This window comes from Pyrgilauda ruficollis, unplaced genomic scaffold (assembly GCF_017590135.1).
Source record: "Pyrgilauda ruficollis isolate IOZ18807 unplaced genomic scaffold, ASM1759013v1 scaffold11, whole genome shotgun sequence".
Lineage (NCBI taxonomy): Eukaryota > Metazoa > Chordata > Aves > Passeriformes > Passeridae > Pyrgilauda > Pyrgilauda ruficollis.
Genome location: NW_024509210.1, coordinates 3,687,086 through 3,710,260, shown reverse-complemented (window position 1 = coordinate 3,710,260; position 23,175 = coordinate 3,687,086). Strand labels below are relative to the sequence as shown.

At 37.5% G+C, this 23,175-nt stretch overlaps 1 protein-coding gene across 1 annotated transcript in view; it reads right to left on the bottom strand.

Annotated features, from left to right (window-relative positions):
- CCDC6 (coiled-coil domain containing 6) overlaps window positions 1-22,254 on the bottom strand; it is a 32,833-nt gene extending 10,579 nt beyond the window's left edge. Inside the window, exons 1-7 of the mRNA XM_041476387.1 lie at window positions 22,159-22,254; window positions 20,894-21,043; window positions 13,728-13,856; window positions 8,567-8,670; window positions 6,710-6,870; window positions 4,036-4,192; window positions 738-838 (exon numbers count right to left, since the gene is read on the bottom strand). Of these exons, the coding sequence (XP_041332321.1) occupies window positions 738-838; window positions 4,036-4,192; window positions 6,710-6,870; window positions 8,567-8,670; window positions 13,728-13,856; window positions 20,894-21,043; window positions 22,159-22,254 (898 nt within the window). The remainder of the gene's footprint in view (window positions 1-737; window positions 839-4,035; window positions 4,193-6,709; window positions 6,871-8,566; window positions 8,671-13,727; window positions 13,857-20,893; window positions 21,044-22,158) is intronic.
- Window positions 22,255-23,175: the final 921 nt, after the last annotated feature.

Genomic DNA, 23,175 nt, shown 5'->3' with positions numbered 1-23,175 from the left:
TTATGTACACGGTGTTTGTGAGCACCACGTAATACCCACTGCCAACAACTTGTAATCAATGTCCAAGTGCAATTTTAAGGGATTTTAAATTTCAGTCAATAAATGTGTTAGTAACACAAATGCATTTCATTTGACTTAAAATACATTCAGTAATTAGAAACTCAGAAAACGTTTGTTTGCCTCTGTTATACTAAGTATGTGAGACAAGAATTATTAATTTTATAGTTATTGTTTAATAATAGAAAATAGCAGAAGTACAAAAGCCATTTCTCTGCTGAAGAGAAATGAAAATTGACTTTTTTTCCAACATGTTCAAGATTAATCTCCTCTAAGAAGTTTCGATCCAGAGCACAATATCAATCTCATTATTAGTTCTTCATCAGACTCTAGAAATCCATTTGAATTATGTGTCCTGTTGAGCAACTTGTGTGGGAAGGGAGGGGAAAAAAAAAAAAAGACAGCAAGAGAGAAAAAGAGCAAAAAAAGAAATAAAGTTCAAGTGATAGCTACTTAACTGATCTTCAATATCTGTCCACAGATCTGAAATATAGAATATCTGGTCATCATCCAAGAACATGCTGCACTAGAAGACACCTAAGGCAAAACTATTCTTGCATTTATGATGCAGGATTTTTTTCTCCAAACTAGCTTTGAAAGGCTATTGACCTAAATATATTAATAGGGCACGTTACTATGTGATGCATACAATAATTTTAGAAACTGGGTTAAATATTTACCAGGTGATATAGGTCTGCTAGAACTTGGTGAGGGTGTATAAGGGATAGGACTGGACACAGTGCGAGGTCTTAATCCTTGTGCAGACATCTCATTAAAATATCTAACAAAAAAAGGCAAAGAATAATTAGATCAAACCTTTTGAAATGTGCCATGTTTTAAATGTTTCACTGTGATTTTTTCAATTCCCATAAGAATCACATTAGGAAGTCATGACAGGAACTCTTGTCATTGCTGACACTGGCTTAACTTTCCATGGAAACAGCTGGACTTCTCTTAGGCATTTGCAGTTAAAACCATATAAGTTGTATATGATTAAATAGTATATATTAAGGTCAGAGATGTAAACCATGTCATCCAATCTGACCCATTCTACATTCTTGCACTTCACACATCATTTCTACAATGAACTCAAAAGCTTGGTTGGTTGGAGTGTATCTTCCAGAAAGGCATTCAGCACTAATCTGAAATCATGAAAAAGGGTGAAGAAATCATTAAAGCACTAACAATTTGTTCCAACAGCTGATCAGCCATAGCATTAAAAACATGTCCTGTTTCCTACTGGAATCCCTCTGGTCCCAACATTCAAACATTCGCTCATCCCATCTTCTGCCACTGGAAGAGAGAGACCCTTTGAACCCAGGACCATCCCACTAAAGGTACTTCCAGACTGTGTTGCAAGACACATCCCACACTTCACTATGATAAACTGAACAGTTCAGAACCTGAGGCAAAGCATTTTTCCCCAGCTGTAATAATTTTAGTGATATTTATTTGTCCTTCATTCACTACAGTGAACCCTCTTCATAGATATCAAGTGCTATATAAAAGAATAAAAATAACACCAATTGCTCCTAATTGCCACTCACTGTTTTTACCTCAAGAAATGTGGGTTTTTCCCCACAGCACTAGGCTGGCAGTCTCAGGTTGAGTTGCTTAGGCACTCTCCACTTAGATTTTTCAGTCACTCTCTAGGTTAGATGCCCCCCTGCTCACCTTCTCCAGGAGGATGCAAATCAGTGCACATGGGTTTACATTACTGGACTCAGCTGTGTTTCTTTACTGGACACAGCAGAGCAGCAGGCCAAATTTGCTACCTAACAGCCCTTTGACTTAATTGTCTCCTCTTCTACCAGTGTGTTCTCAGGAATTCTTAGTAGCTGCATTTATTTCGCCATCATAATAAAAAAGCCAGTAACATGGAACAGCATTAAAATTACTCCTATTTGGTGGAACTCACAATGACTGCTTGGAGGTCTATCCATAGACTATTTGAAACATATTTTGATACTGCATCTTGCTGGTTTTTAACCAGGATATTCAGAGTTAACAAGCCACATGCCCTAGCACAGGCAGTACACTGTAGTGACCAAAGTTGGTTTGAATTTGGGTAGACCAGGTAATAAAAGTAGCTGCAACTGAGAACAACAGAAAACTAACCAACTAATAAATTAGGGTTTCATTAAATACATGTTTTTAAAAGAGCTACCAGTGGCAAGGTTAGTGAAACTGAGCTAAGCTACCTCTGCAACACACAGTAGGTTCCAATGCAGATCAGTGTGTAAGTTCTACAAGGCAGCATCTCTGATTTAATCCCCTTGCATTCTACACAAATAGAATTTCCTTGAAGTCATCCCACTACCTGGCTCAGGTGATGTGGAACAGCAGCACCCCATTAGCATGTGTCCTGGTTTCAGGCATTACCCTGCTACTCCTAAGAACAAGATGGAGGGTTAAGACAAAGCTATTGCTGGTCTAGAGAAAGAGGATTTGGGAGAGCTGTGTCCTTTACACTCAGGAAAGCATCTTCATCTATCCTCAGCTACAAGCAATAATTATCATCAGCTAACAGAATGCAACTGAAAGAAATTGATAGCTGACCCATCACCACCACCATTTTTAGGAAGATGCAAGCTGACAAAACTTGACATTTTAAAATCATTATTGCACATAGTTCTGCAAGAATTTTGCATCTTCTCAGGCTAACTCCTAATGCCTGCTTTGTCCTTCACTTTGCTCTCTATTACATACACTGCAAATACTTGACTTGGAGTTATTCTGTCAGGCCTTTGTAGTACCAAAAAAAATCAAACATGACAATTTCTTAAAAGAATAGTTAATCAAATTTTCCTGCATTTTCCTGGTTACCATTACTTACAAGTGGGCAATGAAAAATTATTAGGATATTCTACAATTTTGGATTAATGCTGGTAATTTTCATAGGTTCAGATTTTGACTGTACTTCCATTACACTGTAAATAGTGGAAGAAAAGGTAAGCCTAATAAGAAAACATTCCAATCTCAGAATCCCCTATTTCTAACAATTTAATTTTTAACAATTTAATAGCATTTTCTACGTCTTAATAGCAGATGCTAATGCAATATAGGTCAAGTTGCCTTGGTGTTTCATTAGAATGAACACACTACTTTGAGCTTTAAGAGTACTCCTTACCACAAAATATCTGGTACTTTGTTTCTGGTAAATTACATCTTATAACAAATATTAAGGACCAAAGAGCAAACAGAAATCTCTCAGTATCAGAAAAAATACAGAGCACAGAGTAACCCTTTTATTTATTCTAAAGGAGCACCATAAATCCAAAATAATATAAAACAATACAACCAAATAATGAGCATTTGCTAAGAACTAAGACTGTTTTATTCAAAATGTACTTTAAATCCTCTTTCAAGATATAACACTGTCATGTTTCTATGACATGAGAAAACACTAAAAGGCACGATATAAACCATGAAAGGTTCAAGATTATCTGTAAGGTCAGGGAAAGCAAAGTAGCTTACAATAAAGAAAAAAATAATCAAGGATGTTATGGTTTGGACATCAAGGACAACACAACAGTTCTGGAAATGCTTCCTCTCTCAAAGGTTTTACACAGTATCCCTTTGTTTTGGGCTGAACATATTTTACTTTCTGCAAAGGACAAATCAGGCCCAAGTAAAGATGCTGTCCCTAACTCACAGAACTCCTTGCAGTTACTGAGTTGGGGGCAAAACAAAAGTGTTGTGATCAAATTATCTTGATTTTCAACTCCACAGCTGTGTTTATTTCAATATATATTATCAAACCCCAAAACAATCTTCAGATATAAACATTTTATTACTCACTGTTAAAACTAATGCAAATTCTGTACAACATTGATACAATTCCTGGACTATGCTGGAATTTGATAAGCATGTTAAACCCACATACAAGTTACTTCTAATTATTCTAAGATATTCAAAAAGTAGTATAAATACTTATAAAGAAGTCCAATACATCTGGATGGCCAAAAAAATACAAACCTTTCATCGTCCATTTCTAAGCTGGATTCACTTTCTGACAGTTGTCTGCAGAGAGCTTCCCTACGTTCCATTTCCCTCTGCAATTTTCTTTGAAGTCTCAAGTTTTCTTCTCTCATATGTCGCTCCTCTTCTAGGTATTGTGCCATCTTCTCTGAATCTGAAATTCATCGTTTTGTTAGAAGTTGATTAAAATTCAATTTCTCAGGCAGCCAAGTATGTTGTGCCTAATTTTGTTCCAACACTTCAAGATGAAGGTGTAGAAAATACTGAGGATAGATCACTGAAAATTTTCACCTCTAAGTCATTAGTTCAAAGCCTAATTCAGAATAGTAACTACCAAAATAAACTATTGTTCGACATCAGGTTTGAAAATAAAATGCAAGAAAAACAAGCAAAACTCACCACCACAAACCAAAAGTATTTTCAAAAATAAATTTAAAAAGAAAGAAAAATTTTATTATGAAAACATTACTGAAACCATTAACAAAAAATACTGATTCTTGCTCTATTAAAATAATCCTATTCCACATTTACAAAGATTTTCCTGCAACACACTGAAGAAATTATTTTAAAGGTGTATTTTCATTTTGAAGGAGGAAGCACAACTGAAACTCCAAACTCGAACTTGTATTAAAATTACTACCTTATATATACACTACACCACTCTTTCAATTACACATCTTATCATAGAAACTGTCCAACAGAACATGTGCCAATATTAAAATTGTATTCAATTTTAATTTTAAAAGCCAACAATAGGTCTACTCTACATCAAAGGGCAAATTGAGTTGTCAGTTCTAAACAAGTTCAGCAAACATCACTTAAATGGTCTGGCACCACAGATTATTTAAGGTGATAAAGTCAAATTATGAAAAGTTACAAAGCTTTGTGACAGATTACTTAAATAAAATTGAATATGTGATGAAGACTTATGAGACACACAATGTATTTTGTGAGATTTTGTAACATTTAAACAAGCTTGCAGTTAAATCCCTGACATTAAGAATACCCAAACCAATTCACCACGCTTTGTCATCACTCCTTTATGCAACAACCTTCAAGTTAAAGAATATTCCTGCTTTAGAAACCTGTTCCCAAACTATTAACAACACGTGATTTATCTCTCTTCTGTGGAAATATCACTTTTAAATGTAACAGTGTCACTTGTACATAATTATAATACCAAAGCAGATCCTAGAAGTGTTTCAGAAATAAAAAATGTAATGCAAGTATCAGAAGTTCATAAGCAGATTCTATGAAGTACTTAAAATTATTACTAGAGGTTCTCTAATGACCATGTATTACAAACACCAATCTGAAAACTGCATTTCAGTTTCATCTTCTGCTTGCAGGCTGGCACATCCACCATTCCTACCAGCTCTGCTATTTGTACTGCAGTTCTGTTTAACCTGTTCACAAAGGGAGAGAGTCTTTTTAAACCAAGCTCTTATTTTTAATGCAAATTTGACATTAGTGCTTTCAATTTTTTACTCTAAATCACAGTAGTTCAAAAAGAAACCACTTAAAGAATAGAGGATACTTGAAATGAAATTAATTAGGCTGGACTTGCACAAAGAGTATGTTTAATCTAAGGCCTTGCTCTTGTTCTGAACTTCAGTCAGTGAAGGCTGCAGTGCAGAATTTGCAAGTACAAAGATTAGCTGTCCTTATCTTCTTTTAACAGCCACAAATTATTAATGCCACAAACTTGTGCACAAGGTCTCCGCAAAAGAGCACTCTTGATCCATCATCTCTGTCTTGAAGAAGGCTGCTGCCTTCAGCAAGCTCCTTCTCTAAATGGAGGCTGAAATATTGCAGCTAGCCTGGCTGGCCAGAGTGGGCTGATCCTGACTGTTCTGCACTGGCCCAGATTTTTCTGGCCATGTGCTGAGGTATCTCCTCACTCACCAGCTGCACTGCAACGCTCCTGACTCAGAACCAGGCACGGCTGCTGCCTCTCAGAGAGGAATTTCAGATTCAGCAGGAGGGAATGAAGGACTGGCACTGCAAAGTCCAAGGGAAGGTGGCAGCAGCCTCCTGGCAGCGGAGCCCACGTGCTCAGTGCACAGTCCCTTCCTGGGCAGGCAGGGCAAAATGCAGCTCCCACTGCTGGGCAAGGAGCCCCAGCCCTGCACGACAGGAACGTGATGACTTCTACACAGCTCCTTATGCTTCAAAGCCATCTTACACAGGAAAGGACACAGCAAATTAATGCTGCTATACTGTGCAGCAGCTGCCTCAGGTTGCCACAATCATTAACAAGTGAAATTCTTATAGACAGCTGACCTTTATGTCACTAGATGTTAATTCTGTTGAGTAGTTCTTCATTTGCAACATGACTGCTATAAAGCAGGCCATAAATATGTTTTGAAAATTTTGTATGCTGAAATACTGCTAAGTTTCTGAAAAAAAAAAACAATAGACACATCTTTTTCTGGCACAAAATAGTCAGGGATTATTTTTTGATTCTTTCAGACATCCTTTCAGTAAAACTAAAGAACCCCCTAAACTACAGTATAAATATATCAACAAGAATAACCCTGCAATTACGAAAATGTAATCCAAACCTGCCCCATTTTTTCCTATTTCTACCTTAAATTCAAACTCAAGGAAGTAGATATAAAAATCTTACAATGCAAAACTTCAGAAGATTTTAAACAAGTCATTTACTCACGCTGTAACTGTGCAGCTCTCAGTTGTTTCTTTAACCTCTCCACTTCATTCTTTAAAAACCTGATATGTCTCATCATATTTTCTGGAGAGTCTATCTCCATTGATATGTCTCTGGGTGATGGTGGAGCAGACACCGGCTGGTCTAATTTCTCCTGCAAAATTCTGTATGAAAAATAGTGTAAACTTTACCTTCCATTCTAATGAAAACCTCTTGTATTCCCCAGAAAGCCATTGCAAGGATTCTGAAAGGTATGTAGGGTTTATTTAAACTACTGCTTGAGGGGAGATAAATTGGTTGAGGAGTTATAATGCTTAGTTTTTAACTCAAAATAAAAAAGGCAAAATTTGTTGTCCTAATAGAGAAGAATTTTCTAACATATTCAGACATCAACATTCCAAAATATATCAACATATAGTTCAGGAGAAACAAATTTTAGACTATAAATATCTACCTCAGTTTTGTTCTCAAATGCTACTTATTACACAAAACTTTTGCTAAGAAAATTCATTTAATTGCATACAAGTTCTGACATTTATGTTCTCATAAAAAGGACACATAGTGAAGATGAATGACAAGTAAAGTATGTCTAACTTGAAACACAGGCTTTTCTGCATTTCACCACTATCAAAAAAATGTCACAAACATTTTCTGAAGGTCAGTAAAAAAGGCTCCTTTTTTTTTTTTTTTTTAAAAACTTCCAAACAGAAACATATTGAAATGTTCTGTATAATCAAGGTCTCAAACACCTCAAATAAATGACAGTAAATTCAGGAGTAATGAACTTCTGTTATGAAATAATCACATGGTAGATACTAAAGGTTCTAAATGATGATTTTTGGAGATAACAGAAGTATTTTCCACCCTGAAAGCATGAAACTTTAGAAGGAACACGCTGATAGGCCAGACCCAACCCTGCCCAGAAGAGCAGATTTGTGCCTCTTGCACACTGCAGTATTCATGTGTACCACTCAAAGTACTAAAGCAGGGGCTGACTCCAGCACAGCTCCTTGACAGGCAGCAGCACAGTCTGAGATAAATCACACCAGAAATGGTTTGCCTTAAAGTAGGCTTTAAATCTAAGATATGCAAAAATCCTACCAAAGGCTCATCCTGCTATGGATTTACCACTGCTGAATATCACATGTAGCTCTTCAGAGCACCTTCCACACAGCAGGGCTCTGTAAAATAAAACTACAAAACCTGCAGTTCACTCAGGCTCAGGTGTTTTCTGAGGTCCCAGCCAAGATTCAAAGGGTCACATTAACATAACCATATACACATAAAAATATCAGGTATTAATAATCATTAATCATTATTCTCTCCTATTTCCTCCTCAAACTGAGTTCTTGTTATTATAACATTTAAGAGATGGTTGCTTTCATATGGATTTTTAATTTTAGCTGTTGCAATCATATAAAGAGTCACTGTCTTAACTTCTACTAAAGAAGCATTGGGAAGTCTCAATGACATGCCTGCATATCACTGAGAAAAAGCTCCAGTTTTCTTTAAGCAGACAGGGAAAAAACAAGAGCTTCTCATACAACAAACAGTAAAATACCATTAATTTAAAGCTGACCACAAACCAGAAGCTTTAAAAAGCAGCAACTATCAGCAGTTGAAAAAATTCAATAAATTCCTTCAAGCTTTCCCAGGTAATTTCTTATACTAGTTAGTTTTATCTGCTTTAAGCAACCAATGATGCAGCACCATGCTAACAAGGAACTTTACAACTGCTTCATCTTCCAGGTTTTCACAGATTAGACAACTCTTGTGGGACAGAGATGAGCATATTTAATCCAGAACATGATCTGTTAAAAACCTCTCCCATAGTAAGGAGTGCACTGTAACAAGACAAACCTTTTTTCTGCTTCAAGCTTATCCATCCTCTTCCAGAGACGATTCACTAGTGCTTCTTGTTCCTGTTCCAAAGTGTTCTCAAGGTCAATCTTCTCACGCCTTAGCTGGAGAGGAAAAACAATTAGTGAATACGATGGGCATGGATATTTTGCAAGGAACTGTCATTAGGAAAGGTCCAACAACACCATTTTACATAATGCTTCATAGGAGCAAGGAGAAAAGGGGGAAGAGACACAATTCAGGTACAATGCACTGGAAAAATCAAGAGGTTCAGTAGTTGCACAGTTGTTATCTCCTTAACACAAGTTCTTCTCAGAGAACTTGTCCCTGGCCAATAAGCAGGAGCATGAACCCTGAACATGCAGGCACTGATGACATGATAAACCTATTTAAAGACGTCTCCTGTTCCATGAATTTACTGCTCACTACAGCAATGTTTATTATTTTAAAAAGTTTTAGATGTTTTTAGTGGAAGAACCACAGTTCAGTAATCCAGAAATGGAAGAAAAGCCATGTTTGCCTTGTGTGCCTAGTGTTAGGCAAAGGACATAGCTAAAATAGTAAAGAAAAAGTTACATGAACTGCCTTAAGTGTTACTGTATCAATCGTTACTAGCAAAACAAACATAATTCTATTTCAGCAATGGCTTTATAAAATTAAAAGCTTTACTTGACATTAATCACATTCACTTACTGTGTGAACAAGCATTCTTGATTCTACTAAAGTTAATAAAACATACAATGCAGAACCTTCTACTCTAAAGTTAATAAAAGAAGATATAATGTAGACCCACACATGAAGAAACCTATTATTGGTGTTTAAGTAGAAATATAATGCAAGTATTATTCAGAAAGGAGAATATTAAGAGGCACAGCTGATCTTACTCCGTAGCAATACAGCTGAAATCAAGAAGTTGACAATAAAAAAAATTGAGAACAGATCAACACCTTTACAGGTAGAAAATAGCATAAAACCATTTTTCCAAGCCAAGCTTAGTTAACACCACTTTTCTGCTGGGCAAATAACCTCACATTAGAAAATGGAAAGACTGAAAACAGAAGTGTTTTCCATTTATTACATTCCATTTATTACTGTATTACATTATTGGCTGAAGGGCTATTGCAGCATCTAAATCTGTAAACTATTAGTACTAATCACTAAATTAATTATGTTTGGGAGGAACCCAAGCAAAATATAAACTTACACACTTCAGGTACCAGTGAAAGTTTAATGAATGTACAACTTTCTCCTTTAAGGGTTAGAGGAATTAGTTACTGTGAGCAGAAGCAGACATATGTTGATGAGTAATAGGGAACATACTTAGAAACACTGTCTAGCAAATCTTTCCATGTTTGAGTTTCCAGATGTACATTAACAGCTCAGGGAACCTACATGTCAGTAAAAGAGAAGTCAGGAGCAACATGCCTCAGCCTCCCCACGAGGATGAGAATTTGGATCTGAGCAGCACTTTGCTCCCCACAGGGCTGGAGGTGGAGTGGTAGGACAGCAAAGGGCTCAGCCCCAGCAGCACAGAGCACTCTGCCTCAGGGCTCCTCAGCCAGCCTGGCCAGTGCCTGGGGCTGGCAATGTGCAAAGGGAAGAAATACAGAAAATGTCCTGGCAATCTGCACACTGTGCTTCTACATTAGTCAAACCCAGATCTCCACTACGTTGCATAGCTATCTAGATAATCACAGTTAAAAAAGTGTTAATGCATAATAATGTTATGATCTCTGCAGCAATGGTTTTTGCATCATTTCAATGCAGCATGGCTTAGACTCACCTACTCTTAGTCTTTTTATAACTATGTTTTGACCTAGCAACAAACAAACCCACAAGAACATACAGGTGAAAAGAAATCTGTATCCTTTAATGGCAGGAAGAAGAGCACACTGGAATTTAAAGACAGAGCGAATTATTTATAATCCTGGATTTGAAAAATCTAAGATTACATTTAGTATTATAGCAACCATCACCAAGGCAGTGGAGTCCATTAATTATAAATCTGCTTGTAGGTGAGCGTGCACAATGGCAAAGTCAAACCATCAGCAACAATACACAAATAAGCCTTGTGCTGTGCCCTGAAGCTGCTCTGACAAAACACCAAAGTAACCAGGTGAAACAGATTTACAACTCCACATTTCCAGCAATATGAAAAACATACTGGAAACAAGGATCTTCTTTTCCTTGTCAGGAGTGTTGTGCCAGTTTCTCCCCCATCAGGATTTTAAAGCTTGGAGGAAGAACACCTTGAATGGCAGAAACCTACAGCAGAAACAACTGCAGTATCCTGCTGAGGGCTGTGAATTCAAAGAATTGGTGTATTTGGCTTGGTACTTGAGAGTTTCAGGTGAACTTTGAAATGTACTCCAGCCAATGACTTTTTTAGCAATCTGGTAATATTCTGAAATAAAATAAGCAGGATGGGATTATGCTCAGGATCAAGGCAGTAGCTCTGTCATACTAGTGTCACTCTTCAGGGGTTCAGAGCTACATTCCAATCAAGCATCACCTGATTTTGACCACTGAAACAAGGAAACAAGGAAGCATTGCTTGCTTTTCAGACCTTAACCTTCCCTTCAGAGGAAGAGTAAAATTCCTTTTAACCTTCCTCACCACCCACTTGTGTTTCTTCTTACTCTCACTCTCTCTCACATGCACTTACTTTACTTCAAAATGCAGCTAAAATATCCATTTTATCTGTATTCCTATATTATTGATTTGTCAACTGTCTTGCCAACTTATTAAAAAGCACAGCTGTTCCCTCCTGAAATGGAGGTCTTCCAAATCAAAGCTGAATATGCTCATCTCTGCCTAAGCCCACTATCCCAAATTTTACTTCTCTGCTTCTCATCTCCACTTGCCCTTTGTAGCTTTAATTCTCTGCTGCTTTCCAAGAAATTTTTTCCCAAAGATTTTACCATCTCATGTTCTTCTCCTTTCAAAGCAGACATAGGAGATGATTATTAGCATTTTAGCTGTTATTTCTCATCTCCTAACTGCATCAGTTCTACTTTCTCATTACACTGCATAAAATAGAAAAGCAATTAAAAATAGTAACAGCAAGAGCACACACACTTGGCCTCTCTAGGGCAATCCTGACAGCTATTTATTTCCTATCAAACCACTGAACTGGAACACAACATTATTGCTCGTTTTAACTGAGTCATTCAGTTAATGAAATAGTCACATGCTGTAAATTTCGCCACCATTTGCCTTCAGAGAAGAATGCTCTGCTGAATTCAAGCTGACTTAAGAAATTATTTCAAGTCACATTTGAACCCTAAAATCCAATTTCTTTTTTATTAAGGAATAATATTCTGTGCAATCAGCTACCTCCTGATCACCTGTGGTATAAGCAGTTCAGACGAAAAAAAGGAAAGGAGAAAGAAAGAACACAAAGCATAGATAATTCACGCTCTCTGTTTTAGAAACAATGTTTTAGTGAACATATGCTGTAATTATCTGCTCACTGATTAGTGACAGATCTCAGTGTAGCCCAGCTCAAAGCATTGTTGGAGTTCTCCTTCCAAGCCCTGTTTAACAGGTGTTCTGAAGGTTGTGCTGCAGATTGTGACAATCCCTCTTCCTTAATTCTTTCTCTCTGTGTGCAATAAAGGCAACATGACTCTCCTCACAATTTTGGGTTACTTCTTGCTGGGTACAGCACATGCCCCAAGGCTGCTGCTTCAACTGGTTAATCAGCACAATCAGCACTTTTAATTTGTGTGAGGATAGAAAGTGTGCTGAAGCCCTAAGTAACCTGACATTTACCTTACTGTGAGAGAAAACAAAGGCATACGGTGAATTACACTAAATTCACATGGCATTTCTAAGCAAGACTTGACAGCCAAATTTTAACATCTTCACAAACAAAGTTTTCAAAGCCAGATGCTAAAGACCTTTGTGCATCTATGCTTTTTGAACAGTGTATCACTGACATTTAGATGTAGCAACAAGTTTCAAATGTTATGATTTCACAAGTCAGTCCAGCTGTCCAGAACAATGAGACAAAAATAGTACCAGGAAGATTTCAGCCATGGCTCATGCTAACATTTCAAAGACTACAATAGCTTAGTACGTTAAGCTTACTTTGCATTTTGATTAAGTGGCAGCCACCACCACCTTGTGGCTAAGAGAGTTATTTCAACCTCATGCTAATTTCCATGCTGGGTAAGGATTTGTTGGCAACTACATATTCCTACCTTTTAATTTTTCAGTTTGTTTCATAGGTCTCTCCACATAGAATATTACCATGAGAATCAAGAGAACTCCCTTGATCATTTAGATAGCCATCAACTAATCTATCCTTGTCAACAGAAAAAGGAGACTCGTACAAAACTCGTAACAATTCATATTACCAGCAACAAAAAAGTTCCACAGCAGAAGAAATCACAGACTATATTTACACCACCTGAATTATTGGACCTGCACCTGCCAGAAAATTTGGAGTCCTTTAACAAGCCTAAAGGTTTCACCAGTTTGCCTTTTAAATGAAAAGGTCTCCTACTGACACCACTGAGATGCTTCGATGCAGATGCCCAAAATCAGACATGAGCACTCCCAATGTCTAAACATCCTGTGGAAACACAGCCAAACAAGTGATGTTTTATCTCTGCAATCTTCATGACTGTCTAGGGAGAAAGGCAGCTGGATTTAGTTGAACTCCAAGGCTTCTGAAGGATACACACAGCTGACAACTCACAGTTCCAGCCTGTACTATCCAAGCTGCCACCAAAAGGTGACCTAGAGCACAACTAGACCACAAACAGATCATTTACTGCTGTGCTTAACACCATCAGAAGTGACAGTCTTTTCTCACCAGCAGATGAGTGGAAGCTGATGAACAGCAACAAGCAACATTATTTACAAAAAGCTGCATTTGCAAAAGTCACTGCTGTCCAGCAGACATGAAGGCCCACAAAAAAACTACTAGAATAGATATAATTATAGATACTAATAGATATAATGGCCACGAAAAAACTAATCCAAGTTTCTCATAATAAACTATGTTACTTTTCTATTGCTTTGGAAGCTGAATTGACTTTTCTATATTCTCAATACTGCCCAGTTTCTTATATGCTTAAAACATTAAGTCAAATCTAAGACAAAAGAAGGACTTGTTTTTTTCTTTCATATAATGGTGCAATGAAAGAGTTACCTGCTCCAGGGTGAGCTGCTTCGAAATGGTATCATTTTCCAGTTTTTTAATCTTCTTCATCAGTTTGTTCACTTGAAATTCCTGTTCCTGTTCTAAGTGCTGCTCCAGTTCAGCTTTCTCATGTTGCAGCTAAAAATTTAGGAGACATGTAAATATTTTAAACAAATAAAAGCATGAACTTAGGCACCTTTTATACATTTATTCACACATTTATTCCTCCTGCATGTTAAATTCTCTACTGATGCTTCTCAAAAAACTTCAAAATGTACAACCCACCCAACAGCCTTTCAAAAAGGAGCATTTTAACCTGTGCTGCGTGTTTACAACGCAGAGAAAAGTATATTTCCAGCTAGTGAATTAAGTAAAATCAAAATAGGTTATTTTATATACTATATATAATGCATTATAGACATTTCCAAAGTTAAAAATATATCATAATATTCACAAAAGCATTCATTTTAATCTAAATGCATCATCTCAAGAGCACCCAAAGCACAAAATGCAGGTCTTGGCACTTCCTTCTCCGGGCAGCTGAAAGCTGAAAATCATAACTGAAGTCACACTAATGAAATTGCTGTGCAACTAGTTCACAAACAAAAAAAAAATTTCTAATTTATATTCCTATGCTATCAAAATCAAACTGTCCTGATGACATAAAAATACTGGTTATTTCAAATCAATGTTATACATTTTTTTAATCTTGAAAGGATTTTTTTTTCATTTAGTATGTTAATAGAGAAGAAAAATTTAACTCTCAAGCAGATGGAAACAAAACCCCCCCCTTCATTTTAACACAAAGTATGGCTTGGAGTAGAGTCCCTCTAAGACAGGGATCTAAGTCTTCCTGTGGATAGAACAGTGTGACTGGCACCATGGTACAAACAGGTGAACCTGACTCAGGAAAAAGCAAATGTCACCAAAAGACAATGGTGTAATTGCATTGTATTCTCACCATCCACTGACAACTGCAAGCACCTTTTTCCACCTGCTTATTTTTTCTATGCCAGTTCTTCTGGCTAGCACATAACAATCTGTAAGATCACAGTGTTGAATGTGAGGAAAACCTGAGGAAATGGAGAGACACCTGCAGTCGGACACAAATCAAGGTCGCTGGATAGCCACAGTGAAGGAGTAGACTTTGATTTTGAAACAAGCTGAAATTGCTCATTTGTTAATTCAGCTCCTTTTGCTCCTATTTAGAGACAAAATGGTCTGTGAAATGCAGCCTGCCACAGAGATAAAGGCAAAAGGCTCATAGAGGAAGAACACCAGGCAGACAGCAACTACTTGGCAATATACATACAGGAAAAGTTTGGAGTTTGTGTTTTCAGGGCTTGTCAATGCTGACGTTCAATTTTTCACCATTTAAAACACATACCAGAATAGCAAACTCTCAGAATAGAAAATACTGACTTCATTTTACATAGAGAGAGAAAAATATTACTAACACCCCCAAAATATATGAGTGGTGTCTGCCACTCATACAGGGTAAAATAATTTTTCCCTTTTATTTCTTTTGATCACAAAAACAAACCAAATCAATTAAAATCCAGTTACTGATGAAACCTTAATGCCGAAGAATAGAATTGCTAACAATGAGAAAATATCCCCTGATACAATACAGGTGAATAGTGTTTATTTTACTTAGTAAAGTAAAAGAGCTTTTCCCAACTGTTTTTAATTATATGCAATTATAGTAACAATGATCTACAGACACACTTGCCAGCTAAAGAGAAGGAAAAATGTGTTAGAAAGTGTCACCTTGATGCCAATGTCTTCCAGTCTTTGAATTGCATACGAAAACTGAAGGAGAAGTTTCAGCTCTGTAAGATTAGAGATGGGTTTGGTGCAAGAGACAGTGACTAGTCTGAAGTGAGAAAGGGGCTATCAAACACAAAGCTCAGCAGCAGGACTGTGTGCCTCAGCTCACTTCAGTTCTAAACAACTGCAGCAATACTCTCTGCAGAAACAAGTGTCCTCATACAATGCAGGACCATGTTTATCTTCCTTACTGTACTGGCTTACTTCTGGGAGAGTGGGAAGTGTTTTATGAGTTAATGGAGCCAATGGATGAAGTGCCCCCTTAGAAAACAAACCCTCATTTATCCCCCAGACTATGACCTTGTACAGTCTATTTTTGGGTGTTCCAGGCCCTTAAAAGCTGTTCACTTCTTCCTTTGCTGCATCCTGGAAGCCCTATTTATTAACAATTTTGTATCAGCAGTTTGCCTCCTCTTTATGTCCAGATGTTCATCAAATAATTGACAGATGAGCTGGCTCTGTTTATTCAGCACAATCCCATTAGTATCCCTGAGCTGATGCATGGTATTTTGAGAGCAGGAAGAGTAATAGCTTCTGTTTACAGACTTACAACTTTTTAAAGAATTGTCAAGAATCAGACTTACATAAGATTAATTACTTAACTTGCCTAACTACACATGCTATTATCTTGGTATGTTGTAACATCTTACTTTCAAGGACAGCTACTTGGACCAATTTGCACTTCCAAAAATATAAGGGTGTTGAAAAAAACCCCCGATTTTGAAAAGAACTAGTGCACAATTTAAAGTAACTGACTCTGTAAGACTAAACAGTATTAAAAATAAATTCTTCTTTGGAGCAGCCTTGCTTCACAAATGGTAAATTTTCAAGATTAACTACTTTAAGTTGCAAAACAGTAACTCAATACATCCATGTCCACTGCTGCAAGAACAGAGCTTGCATCAAAATGCTTCTCATGATATTCTGCAATATACAGCTACCATTCTATAATGACTAAGGATTGAGCATGCTACAAAAATTTGTTTTCCACGCTTTTTAGAGATTTCATCAGGTAAACAAAAATATAATTACATGAAGTACATAGGAAAATACAGTAAATGTGTATAAGGCTCATAAAAACTTTATCAGGGATGCATGTGATAAAAATCTCCTGTTTACTGTAAGATCTCTGTTGAGATGCATGTGCTCCTTCATTCCTGCAACACTCAACCTAGAAAATTAATAATTATTCAAAACAAAGGAAATCTATCTAATAAAGTTGTACCTTCATTGATTTGGCTTGTAGAGACAATGAAAGTTAGTTATAAAAAGACATTATTAAGCAGTGGCATGGCACCAGAAAGACAGTATTGTTCCAGTGGAAACACCTTCTCTTATGTGCTACCATGCCTGTTTAGACTCTTGCATACAGTATAAGGTTTCAAAATTAATTTCTCCTGATATTGCAAACCTGATGTCAGCCTGTGTTTTGTAACAGTGATGTACATGGTGCTGAACTGGGGGATTCTTGCTGGCTGTCAGGAGGAGCACTGCAGCTCTGGCAGGCAGCTCCACATTTGATATGTTTTAACGTTCTGGGAGCTCATTCCAGAGGCCAGGCTGAATGAGAGGCATAAGCCCCTACAATTGTGACAAACAAAGGTCTGACAAAGCAACAAACACACAGGCACTGTGAAAAAAGCCCCTCTGCTAGGTGCCTTTCAACAGAGTAACATGGCAGTAATTTTGAAACAGGCACAGAGCTGTAAATATTGAAAAATTGACAGAGTGCAAATCATATGCAGTTTAGCAGAAGTACCTCTCCTCAGTTCCAAAATGCAAAATTTTAGACAAAACAACAGATTTATATGCAATTTTTTCTCTTACTCATCACAAAGGCAGGAAGCATTTCATGTACAATGTCTGACAGCATGAATGCTGTAAGTCTAGTTCCAGGTCAGACCAACATTGCCTGGCAAACCCAGAGATTATGAGTTAATCCCAAAGAACAGTGGAGCAACCAACTGGAGACTACTGTATTCCTGGGTAAGTCATTATCCAAAGTCTGCATCTAATTTAGCTAGAACTCCCTGCAGAGCAAAGATGCCAAAAAAGGAAGTGGGCATTTATGAGTTCATTATTCTCCTAATAAAGATAGAATTGCTACACTCTAGTGAGTAATGGTAAGTATTGGCACCCACAAATTTCAGGAAATTTAAAAAAAAAGGAAATTATAATTATGTTACCTTCCTGTTCTAAAAAAAACATTAGCCAAGAATGTAGCCCTACATCTGTATAATGGGAAGACTATCCAATTACAGAAAAGATACTCTAATAAATTCTAAACTGACCATGTGATGTATGCCAATAATGCCCTCTTTTCCAAAAAATGAGTTTGTTTGTAATATCAGGAGTTTCTCTTCTCCAATTTTTTAACCTGCTGTTCTTCGTGGGTATAATTTCCAGGATTCAACACTGAAGAATCAAAACCTTCAGACAACAGATAAACTTTCAGAAAACAAAAACCATCAAGTATTATTTTCAGTTCTTTTCTGCTTAAAAAAGTTGCCTGCAGCTCATCAACATTCTAATGTCAATTTACTAAGTCCATGATCTCTGAAGAGTTGAAAAATTACTTTAATGGAAACATATGGTAATGTTGAAATGTTCTGTAATTCTACAGGTAAGCTCTTTAGTGGAAGAGACCTGTATCATTTATAAACTGCTAACCACATTACTGATGTTTATGAGAATGTATTAATATTCTGGTTTTGTATTTCACAGCAATTTTATCACACCAAAGACATAATCAAGCCATGAAATAAGATCTGCATTCACACATACAGCCTACACACAAACAGAAAAACAGTTTTAATATCAAACTGTTTGCTTTAAAACAAGTGCTCCACCTGCACTGCAAGTCTTGAGCCACTGTAAAGATATGAAAAGTCATCCATAAGTATGGAGAACAGAACCTGTTGACCAGTGTAAGGGAAGGGTTAATAACATTTGGAGCATATGCCATAAACAGAAACACCACTGGTGCCTATGCACAAGCCACAAAAGTTTCAGTTCTGGCCTTGTGGAAGAGCATTGATATAAGCCTTATTTCCTCTGTGCACTGAAGTTTTCAGGTGAACCTCTAAGCAAGAAACTCCATGCCACTCACCATCCACAGGCAAACCACCAACACCACCACCAGGATGTTGACTGCTGCTCTCTTTTTCAAGTTACCTGGGTTATTATCCCAAGAGGACAAACTCACAATTTACTTTCAAAAATTGCTACCTAATGGTGCTGAGAGAAATCACACAGCTTTAGGACAAACAATTTGGAACACAGCTTCATTTATGAATTGCTGTATTTTTAAAACTTTCTGGCTGACATAACCATGTTTAGCAAAGGCTTCCAGCAAGGCCACATGGAATGAAACCCAAGGCTGCAGGTTGTGGTTGGAATTTTACCTCCATACTCTTGTACGTATGGCTATACAGCTTTTTCTTTCAGCAGAAGCCTGAAGCTTGCCTGCTGAAAGCTGGGCAGTATCTATGGGATGATGTTGAATCCACAGCTGAGGATTTTCTCCAGATGCTGCACAAAAGGTGACAGTAACTCCAGCTTTATGTCTGCATTCTGTTTCAGATGCTTCTCTGCATCTTTCTCTCACCAAATGAAGTTACATCCATTAAGGGTTTCCAACAAACAAACACCACAATGTCCTTGCATTGTTTCATACATCACAACGAGCCAAGCACCCCTTGGCCATTTTGAGAACAGCAGAATGTTTCCTTTTTCTTTAATTTGGGGCAAAAGTCAAAGGATAGTTTCTGAATGCTCATAGCAAAAAAATAATTGTACTTCTAGGTTGACAAGAAGTTTATATTTCTCTTTGCAATGTGGGAACCTATTTTGCATAATTTAAGCAATTTAAGAATGTAACTAAAGATAGTTTAAAAAAACCTGTTAAAACAATTTCATGAATTCTAGGGACAAGGCTAAGCATATTTGAAGCAATTACTTGATACAACAATTTACTTGCTGCAGAACTCTGTGGCACAAATTTGCGTCCAAGGTCATGATATGACTTCAAAACCCTTCAAACAAATCAGGTGTAATCCATGCTTTTACATTTAAAGTAAGTTTTAGTTTCCTCTTTATAATGTATAGTACAGTCCCACATAACCTGATTCTGTAACAGAACATCTCCCTTTCAATTAAACAACATTGTTCAATGTACCATTTTTCCCTTTACTGCAAAAGACTTCAGTGGAAAGCTTTTTCTACAGTGATATCCACATCTTACTTCAATTACAAAAGAACAGTTGATACCCCTTTTTTACTGCCATCTGCTTCTCTGTTCTTAATGAAAATGTATGGCTTAGAAACCAAACATGTCTCTTACTCAGAAACATCCTTGTCACTCCTCAAGAACAGCAAGGGGAAATAGTAATACCAAGTAAGGGATATTTTATCTTGCTACTGAGCTTCCTGTGTGATAACAGGCACCAAAGAGACAAAGTGAGAGAAGGCCCAGTTTTCAGGGACAAAAGCGCCAGATGGGATTAGCTCTGGTGGTGTTTCCAAACACTGTATTTCCTAACTGCAGGGTGAAACATGCCTTCAGTCTCCAGCTGCAGAACACAGCAATGCTTACAACATACAAATTAGCTTCTTTTGAAGTGCCTCGTTTTTCATGACAAAGCTTAGAACTGATGGCATGAAAAAAGTTCATGCAGATCACGTTAAACACTCCCCTAACTCAGCACCCTGTCTCCTACAGGGGCCAAAAGCAGGTATTTAGGCAAGACTGAGAACAGAGCAACCATGTAGAACACTTCCAAAAAATACTTAACCACTTTCTAAAAATTAGCAACTTGGGTAATGGGAAGAAGTTTCTCTGCCACAAGTTGTCCCAGCATCTTCAACTTTTTACTTTTACCATCAAACTGATGTGTTTTAATTCAACAGAAGCAAGGGTTTTGTTACAAGTATGGGCAAACTTGCATAAAAAGTTTCCTTCGAGCATTGCTGCATATTCTTGTATATAAAGTTTAATATTTCAGGACCTGTGCTAAGTATCAAATACTCCAGAAAAGAAAGTGTGTTTCACTAACATTTTAAATTAATCAGTAAATCTTGTCTGGAAGGCAGGTGACATTTACTGCAAGCTATACCCATTTTTTGCATCATTATACAAACGTTCAGGTTCTCAAAGCTGAGTTCACAGATGTAAACTTCAAAGCAAAAGAAAGGTCACTCACTACATTTCTTGTACTTTGCTTTTATCAGGTGTCAGCTTTCCAACCTGACCACTTCCCTCAGAGTGCAGTCACACAAACACAAAAGTTCAGTCACCAGTCAGTCCTGAGGCTCCTGGGAGAAACATCAGTAAAGGCACCAATTACCTGCATCAGTTTTCTTGAGAGCTCATTAGTGAGAAATTCCTCTTCCTTTTCATAGTTTACTGCAAGTGTTTCTTTTTCTTTCTGCAGAGCTTGAATCTTCTTAAATAGAGTATTACTGATGAATTCTTCTTCTTGCTCTGCCCGTGCTTGCTGTGAAATAAAGACATAGTTTTGAGAAAAAAGGGAGCAAGTTTCCTTTCAAAACAGCTGCAATTTTTCCATTCCCTTTTAAATGCCTATCATCCTGGAGGCCTGTAGGCTGGACCTAAGCGCTGTTACCAACCCCTTTTATAAGGTTATAGCACCTTTTTTTGGTTTTTGTTTTCAATCTTTTGACTTGAGAAACTGCACTGGTGCTTTAAAGTGGCCTCCTCCCAGCCAAATGCACAAACTCCTCAACATTACAGACTTGTAAAAACATTACAGATTCAGACAACAATTTTTACCTACTCTATGCCTGAAAAGGAACTCCCATCTAAATGTTCTCCATTACAAGCTGAAGCACAGCTCAGACTGCTGCATGCACCACTGTGCCTCCTTTTCAGATCCCTTAGACTGAGCTCTGCTTTCTGGGAAGAGGAGCTCTGCTCCTCTTCTTTCACCCCAACATGCAGAGCCACAGGCAGCACAGCTCCTCTCACAGGAATTCCTGCCCCACCACCAGGAAAACAGCTATGGTACTCCTCACAACTGCTACTCCACTACACACAACAGCAACTCCCAAAAATGCCACGGGCTAGCTTTTCCCCAGGCTACTCTGGAAATCTCCACGCAGAGTTACTAGAAGTGACAATTTCCATTTCAGCTTACTGCTAGCACCCTGCACTGCTCCACAGAAAGCCAGCCTTGGACACTGCTCTCCAGAATTCCCTCCAGTTCAGATGTTTGTATGGTTTTTAAGCATAAAGTTGATAAAAGGAACATAAAGGCAATCTTTTGAAAGCCTGCTCTGAAAGGCCATGAAGGGTATTTCATAAGGGCAAATGATGATCACAGCTACAAATTGGTAGAGCCACCTCTTAATGCCACAGTTCAAAGCCCAGAACAACTAAATGACAGAAATACTGCATTTAACCGATGAGGCAAGTTAGTGTTAGGACTGATTTTATTCCGTGCAATAAAACCCATTCCTTGAACTGCACATATGTGATTGGCACTGATTTTAATAAAACTACACCAGCTTATAGCTTATGCAAACATTCTGCAAGCTTTATTTCAGTAAACTTAGAGAGAGGAAAATTTAAGAACTGAAACAGGCACATTACTGAAAGCTTATCTTCCATAATCTTCTGCCCAAAATGTGCAAAAATAACAATCTCTTCATACTTATTGTACACTGGAAAATGCTTGAAAGATTTCATTATCTCAGTGATCTTTTAACTGGAATGATACATTCCCTAGTGGTCCAAGAGCCAATTACTTAGACACCTTCAACATCTAGGAGAAAAGTTAATTAAAGAACATAACTGTCTTTCAATCTGGTGAAACAATAGGACAATTACAAATTTTCCTCATGGTATCACCAGTATTGTAAAATCTAAAGCAGTGGTTTGGAAGCTTCTCAGTTGAGCCCTCTTTCCACCAAGTCCTTCTCTTCATGTCTTTGTCTCTGCCTACTTGTGTCTTCTCCCATCTCTACTGCTTTCTTTTCATGGCCCTTTCCCTACTATCTATCTGCCACAGCTCCCTTCTCCCTGTCACCACCAGAGCTGGTACAAACCTAACCAGAAAAAAAAACCAAAAAACAAAACACAAAAAACCCCACACCAACCAAACAATAAAAACCAAACAAACAAACAAGCCAGGTCAGGCAGAGTTTGCTGGCTTAGCAACTTAGGTCCTACACAACACCTCCTCTCTAATGTATAGCATCTCCATAGCAGAGAACAGCTACTCCAGCATGTTCGGCAGTGTATTATTATTATCTGTCACATCAAGAAAATAGAGATTTGTCCAAGAGGTCTGAAGAAATGTTACATTGTCAGCTCACATCTCAACAGAATAAAACTCCTGGAGTATAACTGATCTGAATAACATCATCTAACAGCTTCTAAATGTGGCTTTACTTAGAGCTACTAACCATCTTATGTCTTCAGAGACATTCCAGAACAGAGTAAACAAGTCAAATTGCAAGGGCTCATTGTCCTCAAATCATTAAAATTCATGCATACTGTTCCAAAATCAACTCCTCCACTGCCTTCACTACATAGGATTTCTACTTGTGTCTGTTTTTCAATGGTTCAAACAACAGAAGACAGTAACACAGACCAAGCTTACCTAAA